At 41.6% G+C, this 10,235-nt stretch overlaps 1 protein-coding gene across 1 annotated transcript; it reads right to left on the bottom strand.

The window, feature by feature from the left end:
- Positions 1-1,177: 1,177 nt before the first annotated feature.
- Positions 1,178-5,917, bottom strand: LOC124687588 (U-box domain-containing protein 5-like). The gene is made up of 5 exons (XM_047221395.1): positions 5,758-5,917; positions 4,816-5,001; positions 4,533-4,640; positions 2,527-3,848; positions 1,178-2,226 (listed from the first exon to the last, which is right to left on the bottom strand). The coding sequence occupies exons 1-5, from the start codon at positions 5,806-5,808 to the stop codon at positions 1,449-1,451; spliced, it is 2,445 nt and encodes an 814-aa protein (XP_047077351.1). The 5' UTR covers positions 5,809-5,917; the 3' UTR covers positions 1,178-1,448.
- Between the last annotated feature and the right edge of the window lie 4,318 nt (positions 5,918-10,235).

Below are 10,235 nucleotides of genomic sequence, written 5' to 3'. Positions count from 1 at the left end.
CTGGGTAAGAGGGGATTTTTTTGTAGTAAGGGGTGTAAAAAATGTTGCTTATGTGATTCTAATGAGACCACTGAACACTTATGCTGTGTTTGGTTGCATGGAATTGGGGCTCGGAATTGGAATTGAGGTCCAAAAAGGCCAATTCCGCTGTTTGGTTGCGCTTGGAATTGGGCTGTGGAATTCGGGCTCAATTCCGAGCCCCCCACCCGCATGTGTATTTTTTGGCCCCTTCAATTCAGAGGTCTAGAGCTCTGTATTGCTCGGAATTGCCTGCGCCCATCGTCCCCGCGAGTCCCCTCCTGCGCCTCCTTCCCTCCCATGGAGCCGGAGCGGGCGTTTGGCCGGCGAGCCGGAGTAGGGCCCCTCCGCCACCGCCGCCTACCTCCAGGCCTCGCCGCTGCCACCCGCCGCTGCTGGGCCAGCCTCCTCCCTCCCCATCCCTGGCCTCGGGCTGCCGCCGCTGCCTGCCTGCCTCCTGGCCTCACCGCCGCCACCGGGCCACCCGTCGCTGCCGCCTGCCTCCAGGCCTCGCCGCCGCCGTGAGGGCCACCCGCCGCCTGCCTCCAGGCCTCCCCGCTGCCACCCGTCGCTGCCTGCCTGCAGGCCTCGTCGCCGCCACCCATCGCTGCCTGCCTGCCTCGCCGCCGCCACCTACCTCCAGGCCTCGCCGCCGCCACCCGCCGCTGCCTGCTTGCAGGCCTCGCCGCCGCCACCCGCCGCTACCTGCCGGCAGGCCTCGCCGCCGCCCCTGGCCCCCTTCTTCCTCGCCTTGGCCGATTTGCCTTTTGGAAAGAGAATAGGGAAATAAAAGGAAAAAAGAAAAATGGAAAGAAGAAAAAGGTAATTATGTGAAAAATAAATAACATTCTAATATATATGTGTATATTTCATTCATATTACAAAGTTTTATATTGTTTAAAGTTAAAAATATTCAATTCTACACAATGTGCATCCAAACAGGTTTTAGAATTCCATTGATCTTTTGATTCTGCAAACGAATACCATGCGCATCCAAACAAGTTTTATGGTATTCCATTGAAATCGTTGATTTGGTTTTCCATTGCCAATTGAATTCAGTGTTGAATTCTGTGCATCCAAACACTGCCTTATCTCTTTCATGTCTTGTTTGGCATATTGTGTATATGGCATACAACATTTTTGGGAGCAACTGATGTTAAATAAAACTAAAGGTAAATGTCACTAAAAACTCTAGTGAAATACATGTGGGTCAAAAAATAACCCCATCCAGCATTTCATCTTAGCACTACTAGTCTACTAGAGTTGCTATATTAATATAGGGGGGCGAAAATTTCGATCAACTACTAGATATCACTGTTACTCCCTCTGGCTATAAATACTTGTCGCCGATTGACGCAAAATGTAGGCTAAAGTGTGTCTAGAATCATTGAACCTGTGACAGGTTTTTAGAGACGGAGGGAGTACATGATTTACAAAGTTCTCAGACGAGAGCTAACGAATGGTGACCTAGGTCTGGAGAAAATGTTGAGCTTTCTTGGGATGTACCGAGCTGACTTGGATATCGGTTGTTTGCAAATCGAGCCATTGGGCGAGCTTTCTATTACACCATCAGCAGCAGGACTTAGCCCTGATTCTGTCAGGAGTCGGAGCAGCCTGGCTGAAGATGCTCTTGCCACCTCAGTCCCATTCACCGACAGATCAACAAGGGCAGGGATGACACCTTCCCTTGTGACAAGAACACAACCCTCGGTGCTGCGGGAACATAACACTTTATGGAGTATAACAGACGCATGCTCCTGTTCCTCGCGGCTTCCTGTGTCTAGATGATCTGAAATGGAGCCAAGACAATCTTCTGATCGGATGATAAGATCGGCGGCTTCTTTCGCATCGCATAGGTTCCGTAAGATCTTCAGGCAGTGCTCTGTCAAGTTTCCTTCACCGAGCATTGTCGACAGCTTTGTGATTATGTCTGAAGAAGTAAGTAGAGATTTTATATCACTGCTGGATGAGAGCTCGCAGATTATCTGAAGAGCGAGCTCCAGGCACTCGGTGTCTCCGGCATCCAAAGCTCCAATCACTGAAGGAGCCACAATAGAGGCCATGAGAGGGGATCCCCGGCAACTTGGCTGATGCAGCAGTTCGTGAAGTATTAGCAAAGCTTCCAGCTTCAACTCGGAATCAAGGAGCCATAAAATCAACTGCAGTACTGATTCACTAGTACTCCAGTTAGTAGATATAATTCTGGTCCTGGATGAAAAGGAAAACTAAATATTACAAATACTCACTGAATCATAAACAAAAATAAAATGTTAGCTGGGTTCCCCAGCACAGCTGTTTATATATAGCGTGAGCAGTTTGTTTTAGTAATTACATTTAACATCAGGCCAAAGCCCTTTTATTGTAAAAAAAACTGAAATTATAGATATTATATTAACCTTACTCCTTTGTAAAATTATAGGAGAGAAAACTCCTTGTATCTGGAACATGCATGGAACTAGTTGAACCAAATAAACAAGAGAGACTGGGAGGTGATATAAATATGCATACCTGCTGCTGCAAAGAAACGTAAGAAAAAACTGAATTCCAGTTTTCTGAGCTTGCAATGTGTATCTGACATTGTCATTATTAATAAATTGAAGGAATGCTTCTATAAATCCGTTCGAGAGCATATATTGCCAAATCTGATTTTCACCATTCAGAATATTTTTCAAGTCCTCTATAGCCTTCCTTTGCAGTTCCACGGGAAGCACAGAGAGCTCATGAAAGAAATTTAGAAACATTTTCTCATCAAAGTTGCAGAAGGACAAATACAACTGGCAATTGGCATTCGAATATAGCTGAGCAAAACTAGTCTTGGACACACCCGTCACCCTCGGAGGGGATGATATGTAACTAGAACCAGATGGTGCAAACGATGAACTTTTAGGATCGTCCATGTAATCTGTGTTTCTTTCAACAATTAGCGGCACTGAGATATCGTGCAAACTGGATAGAGAGTGGGTAAAACTAGCCTTTGACACATCTGTTTCCCTTACTGGGGATGATACGTAACTAGCACCAGATAATGAAAATGATGAATTGCTATGCTCAAACATGTAGTCTCTGTTTCTGTCAGCTATTAGAGGCACCGATATATCATGCAAACTTGGTAGGGAGTAATCATGAAACAGCTCAGGCAAATAAGTGCATTCAAGCTTGTGATCTTTGCACCAGTTGTAGATTACAGCCTGCATGCAAGTATTTGGAGTTATCATAAAGTTTTGTAACTTCACTTGTGTCCTAGGACACGTATCATATCCTTTACTGAACCATCTCTCTATATTTTCTCTTTCGTAGGTTTGCCCAGAGGCTATTATCACTGGATCACACATCAGCTTCATAGATATTGGGCAGCAGAGCTCTGTAGGTGGTGTATCAAGCCCTGTAAATTTATTCTGATCTTCATATCGCCCAGTACTAGAGTTTGTGTCTGGAATGCATTTGTGAGGGGTACTGTTGTCAGTAGCAATTGAATTTGTGCATATCATTCGACTTGCAGTATTCACCATTTCATTGTTTGCACCTATCTCAGGCTTGATTTCCTTTCCGTACGTCCTGACTAGATACATGAAGAAATTAAGGATTCCTTCCTTCTTGGGATCATTGCCATTGATCTTATTCAGTAATTTCTTTATTGCGCGTCTTTCAACTAAGATATCTTTTGGTGTTGTCAGATTTAACTTTGAACATGCTAGAAGGAATGTCTGCCGTTCAAGTTCCAGTGTTGCATCCGACTGACGAAGCATCCTCAATATCTCTTTGCCAGCTTCCTCTTCTGCTGGATCAACATTGAATTTCATATCTCGGAGATCATCATGGATATCAACTACCTGTTATAAGTAGTCAGGTGTAAATATAATATTTGAAATCTGCAAGATCCATATTGTCTGGAAATTCAATTTGGCTCCCGGTGCAAATGCTCCCTATACCAAAAACATATATTTCAAAATGTTGAAAAATTTTGACAAAAATTTCTGCGTGTACATCTCCACAATATATGAACATTCGTCAAGTTTTGTGAGGAACCAATATTTTGTGTGTTCTATGTAAAAAGAGAAAATTTATCTTCTGAAAAGCCTTATTTTTAGCATTGAATTTTGTCTTTTTTACACATGCCACACGACAAGACTTTGTGAGCGCGTAGCACGTGAAGATGTAACTTTTTAAAAATTTCAAAATATGTGTAACATGCATTTCAAATAGAGGGAGCAACCCGCAAAAAAACTAATAGAGGGAGCATACGCTCCCGGCCATGTGCCAAAACACCACTCTTCATATTGTCTTAGTAATAAATGCAATTAGTTGTAACTGAAAGTTCTGTAGACCATGCTTGAAATTTGTAAATGAAAATTTACCATCATTACACTATTACAATTTTATTATTAATCCAACACAAATGATTCCCTGTGAATTAATCTCTTCCATTACTAGAAATGAAAACATGTAGCTAGTAATGATCAATGTAGAAAAAGTTTGCCTGCAATGAAGCGACATATGAAATTTAGTAAACTAGCCTGATTAGCCAACAGGGATGGGATCATATTCTGAATCAGGAACAAGCTCCTTCTCACAGAGTTTTTAATCCTTTCACATCGCATTGCCGTTGCTTCTCCTGTAATAGCCTGGGATATGCGTACTCAATATCAAAAAGCAATACTTAAGAAACCAAGGAGACTCCTCCAAATAAATGAAATAAAACAAGGAAACCATATTTACCGAGCAAAAGGTCCAATAAATAAAATAGAAATAATATTATAAATTTTTTGGCATTAATTTTCATCAAAAAATGTAACATACCAAATACAAACTACTACACTCAATGCAGTTCTGGATAATAAGTTTCCCTTTGTCAACTGTGCTGTATAGGTTGCATAGTTCCTCTATGCCCGCTCTCCATCCTGGTTGAGCAGCTTCTATTGATGGAAGAATAGAAGTAACTTTATCCAACATCATTGTCAACTGACTGCACATTGAGCTGTGAACCTACAAAAACACAGCCACAGAAAAATAGTTGCATTGAAAAAAAAAGAATGTAAGGTGGGAGAAAAATAATCAATATCTAGAAAAAAACTCAATTCCCGGCAAAAAGAGTCTAGTGACAATGATATAACAAATAAATAATACCATGCATATGAAAATAATAGTTTAAAACTATGGGCAAATTCTTAATGAGATATTGCAGTTTAACTTTTAAGTTGTAGCTAGGTACAAAGGGATAATACTGGAGAAATATAATCACCAAAAGAGTCTATTTTCCAAAAGATAAAATGTATATTCTGCTTGACGAAAGAAATTCCACTATTTAGTGCCATATTTCGGCTTAATCATTTCAGACTATTGTCATTCAAACTATAGTTAAGACACAATATTTAGTATCAATAGTAATGTATTGCTGTACACTTATAATATTAACTGTACACCAAATATTCTGCTTAAGATGGGAAGTATTGGAAAAGTGCCTAAAATGAACTAATGACTATTTATTTCCTGAAGATCTTCCCACATCTAATAAAGAATGATAGAATAATTTCCGAGAAATAAAAAAATGTTTGGACATGATTATGTGATCTTTGACTCAAAAGAAACCATGAACACTTGCATATGTCACCGTAAGTAGTACTCCCTCCGATCCATAATAAATATCCATGTTTTAGATCAAATTTGAACTAAAACCACAATACTTGTTATGAATCAGATGGAGCAGTAAAAAGAAGATATGCTAGCAACCAATATACATACCTTAAGATTAGAGTTACAACTAGGTGTACCACTATCATTATTACTCTCCATATAAAAACACTAATTGATCGCAGTAGAATCAACCTGCGAGTCAACACACGAAGTAGTGGTATCAGGCTATCAGTACAAAAATGCCCTAAATTGCATCTGAAGAAAGCTTATTGATGAATTCTTAACAAATATGTAAATGCATGAGCCATATATTTGTACTAATGAAAATAAGTTATGTTAAAAGCAAATTAGTTTATCAAAGTAGGCTGCGAAATCAGGCTAAGATCAACAGCCAACTAAACTTTACACTTTTGTAGAACATTATGAAAGAGAACTGAAACCCAGCTTGCAGCGAAGAGGCTTCTTCTCTTTTGGCAATTTGCCAACTATTCCAATCCAAATCGAAGAACTGCTGAATCTTTAATGGTACTCGCATAAGCTATTTTAATGTGGCCTTGTTGGCTTTTGAAGACATGAAGCTGCTTTTGGGGGCGCTCAACCGAGTGTGGCTATTAGATAGAGAGTAGTACTGGGCTTGGCTTTAAGAATTTAAGCATGTTCCCCTAATAACTTGCCACCTCTATGAATATATTATCTCTTTTTGCTCTAAACGAAAAAAAAACAATGCTCCCATGGGTTTCTATAAAAACTATAATACAGAAAAATTCATAACCATAATTTCTATACTTACTTATTTCACCGGGATGGGTTTAACAAAAAAAAACACAATAGACGGTACAAGTAATGTTGTGGGGAATAAGTGAAACTTCAGAAGAGAATGCAAATTGAGCATCAAAAGGAGCATTTGATGACTAAAAAATGAGTAGAAACTAAAACTTGGGTGTAGAAGAACCCCTCTCAAGGTGCTTGGGCTCATAAATAAGAGACTAACAACCACACACACCAAAGGGGTCAATTGGATCTATGCCGCTACAATTTTAGTGAGTTGGAAAAATGCCATTACAAAAACACAAGTTGGAAATATGCCATTACAAAAACACGAGTTGGAAATATGCCACTACAACTCTCTCATACCTCTACATATGCCATTATGTCCATTGCAATCCTCTCGTAGGATTCAAGTCGTGTTTATCGCGTAGGATTCAAGTAGCCATGACATTGCAATCGTATACTTTTCCTATCCCATGAATCAAACGAGCCCTGATGATTTATCGCGACAACGATTTTCTGGCCTGCTTCCATAAAGAGATGTGTTGACAAATAATTGGAATTATATGGCATCCGGGATTAATTGGAATTATATGGCATCGGGGAGACCTAAAGGTGTTGTCCAAATTCGGATCAGGGGTAGTATGGTTAGTACCTAAATACAAGTATTGTTGTTACCGTGAAAGTGAAGAAAATGGCATATGTAGAGGTATGAGAGAGTTGTAATGGCATATTTTCAACTTGTGTTTTTGTAAGGACATGTACAATGGTATCTAGTCAGCACTCTATAAGAAATGCCAGCTAAGATTTTTTATGAGGTGGAGGGAAGAGAGGAAGGAAAGAGAAGAAGCTTGTCGGTAAGATTACAGACAGTCGATAGTTCTGAATTTTCGGTCTCTCTCGACGGCTTCTTCCCATTGCACTAAGGCTGTCTGCAACCCTCGTCCTTTTTCACTCTATGCACGATCCATATTTCATTACCATGGGCTACTAGAGTAACCGCATACAGACGCAGATTCTAGACATCCCATTGTACCATATGTCTTTTGCACCAGCTAGAGACGACGTGGCATAGTATTGCAGACAGCTAGTGCCTGAACTATTGTACATGCCCTAGCTAATGGCATTTTTCCAACTCCCAAAAGTTGTGGTGGTATAGATCCAATTAACAAAAAAAAAAAATGTCGCCCTAGTCATGCTAGGGCAAGGTGTAGCAAGAACTAGACATATCTAGTAAAAATGTAATCTTTTAATTAAATGAAAAGTAAGTTCACTCACTGGCTGAAATGCCAGGGGCGGACAAATAAGGACGCGAGCGGCTTCCGCATGGCTTTGGATCTAGGCGGACACAATAATGAACAACCTAAAATTTGGGTGCCCGCATTGGGTCACGACTTTTGTCCGTGGCGACCCATTCAAACGCGAGCGGACTAAATGGGTGGCTGTGTTGGAGATGGGCTTAGGACATGTGCGAGAACATGCACCAATTATGACTCATACAAGCAGGTACCACTTTCCAACGACCTAGCCATTCGTTCCCTGAGACTTCTCTCTCTGGTGCCCAGACTCCTCTCTCTCCCTGCTGAATTTCCGCCGCTGCTCCATTTCGCTGCCGCATTCACCAACACCTGTCCCCGGTGCAGCCGCTAGCCAGCTGTTAGCACTAATGTTGTTGTTTGATGCCTTTTTGTCGACTACATGGGATGGTTCGGGCCGTTTCATACCGCACCACTGTCACTGCGAGGACCGAAATTAGATCTTGCCCTTCTTGCCGGCTGCCACTCATCCTTCTCGCCATCCGCTGCTCATCCTTCTCGCTGGCCGCAACTCGTCACCGGCGCATATGTCAACCTTGGTCTCGCACGCAGGGTGTTCGGCCATTTTACAGAATAGGTAAATTTTTATCCAAAATTTTCCTACGAAATTCGATAGATTGTTTCATTGTTTGATTATTGAATTAATCATCAGATTTATAGACTATGGATAGCAGCGATGAGTACATCTTCTATGGATTTATGGATATTGAGGACCACTAGATGATACTCACTTTTACTCTATCTTTGAATGATGAAGTTGTTCATCATCAACTACAAGACAATATAATGCGTATGCTCGAAGGAAAACCAATAGTGTGATTATCATGTGTTGTAGTGGGCTGAACTGTTTTCCTGGAACTTCCTGAATTCAACATAATTTCAAATTCTTGTATAAACCATATTACTTCGATTAATTTGTGTATTGAGATTACCATGCAACAGACCTGTTTCGTCTACAACTCTACATATAAAGAGGACGTACCCCCCCCCCCCCCGCGTTGTTTCGTGAGCAAAAAAACCTGTTGGAATGGAGAGAAATGCTAGTTGCTAGCTACTCAAGAACATTTAATTTGCTTTTTTTACTTCTGGCAGCTGGAGTAATAAAAAAAAATCTTCACTCTCTGCAGTTCTAAAAACGCCCATGAAACAGCTGGAAATTGTTAAGATTCATGCACTAGCCACTTGAACCAAAAGTCCGAACTGATGGAAAGGGCTAGGCAATCTACTTATAAAGTTTACAACACCCCCACTCGCGTGTGACGAGAGAAGAGAAAGTCAACACGTGAAAGAAGAAGAGCACACCGAAACAGGACATCAGCGGTGGCTAAAGAGGGGGGCAACAGCAATTTTCAGGCTTAATTGCGAAAACCATGTGAAAGCCAGGATTTGAACTCGAGACCTGGGGCTCTAATACCATGTTAAGATTCATGCACTAGCCACTTGAACCAAAAGTCCGAACTGATGGAAAGGGCTAGGCAATCTAGTTATACACTTCACAACAGAAATCATAAAACGCCGCAAAAACAAAATCAGGAAAAGGGAGAAAATAGGAAGCGAGATACTGAAAATCATACCTCTCGAGAAACAAGAAGCTTCCGCTGATTCTTGAATGGCCTGTCTCCTCTCTTTTTTCCACACGGACCTCTGGCGCGCAGGAACTAACAGCTTGTTTCGGGAAGAAAGGATTGGAGGGCACAAAGGTACGAGATCGACTTGACCGAACAAAACCACGAGTCAGCAATGGCTGCTCAGCTCCGCTGGAAACCATTGACGATCGAAGAAGGGAGGGAGAATGGAGGAGGGCTTTCTCGGCATCTCGCAAGTTGGTCTTCTCACTTTTCTTGGACAGGACCTCGGTGGGCAACAGGGGAGTGAGTGGGGAAAGTGTGGAACGCACTGCAACTGGATTGTGGAATGGAACGCGCTGCAACTGGATTGTGGACGCCACGGCGATACCCTGTCGTCCAGGGTATTACACATGGACATGGTCTTCTGCAGGCGTATCGAATTAGAGTGGTTTAAAACTTAAAGATACGTGTGAGCTTCTGGTTTTATTTTGGAACTGTAGAATACAATGAACATATCAAAAAGGGCTGGCTTGGACGACAGGCTACTGCGCTTTCGCATTACTTTCAGAATTTAATCTTAGGCTGATCGCTTCCATCCGTAGCAGCCGCGTGTTCTACCGGACTACCACCGCTTCACAACAGGCCCAGATCGCAGTTACTCCGAGGTCTTTCTTTCGTCTTCTTGGTGGCCATTCGTGGGCCCCGCGAGGGTCAGCTGCAAACTTTCTCCCCTCGAGCTGTCATATCACTCCATTAAGATGTCTCACACAGATATCTACTCATTCTCTTTGTCACAATAAAACCTGCCATTAAAACTTTGATTTTTCATTTTGCCTGCCTAAGAGTACGTCTCTTTACTCATAAATCGTTTTCTTACGGATTTTGGGAGATTAAAATCCATGTGAATTTTCTCATGTACCATATATTTTTTGTT

Source organism: Lolium rigidum, chromosome 1 (assembly GCF_022539505.1).
Source record: "Lolium rigidum isolate FL_2022 chromosome 1, APGP_CSIRO_Lrig_0.1, whole genome shotgun sequence".
Taxonomy (NCBI): Eukaryota; Viridiplantae; Streptophyta; class Magnoliopsida; order Poales; family Poaceae; genus Lolium; species Lolium rigidum.
The sequence above is the reverse complement of the archived record's forward strand: the minus strand, read 5'-3'. Positions and strand labels throughout refer to the sequence as shown.

Excerpts from the sequence above, each read along its gene's own strand:
- LOC124687588 (XM_047221395.1), bottom strand. The coding sequence starts at position 5,808 with ATGGAGAGTAATAATGATAGTGGTACACCTAGTTGTAACTCTAATCTT. Across the intron at positions 4,641-4,815 it reads AGTGTAGTAGTTTGTATTTG|GCTATTACAGGAGAAGCAAC; the intron begins GTATGTTACATT and ends CGCATATCCCAG. Across the intron at positions 3,849-4,532 it reads CATCCCTGTTGGCTAATCAG|GTAGTTGATATCCATGATGA; the intron begins GCTAGTTTACTA and ends TACTTATAACAG.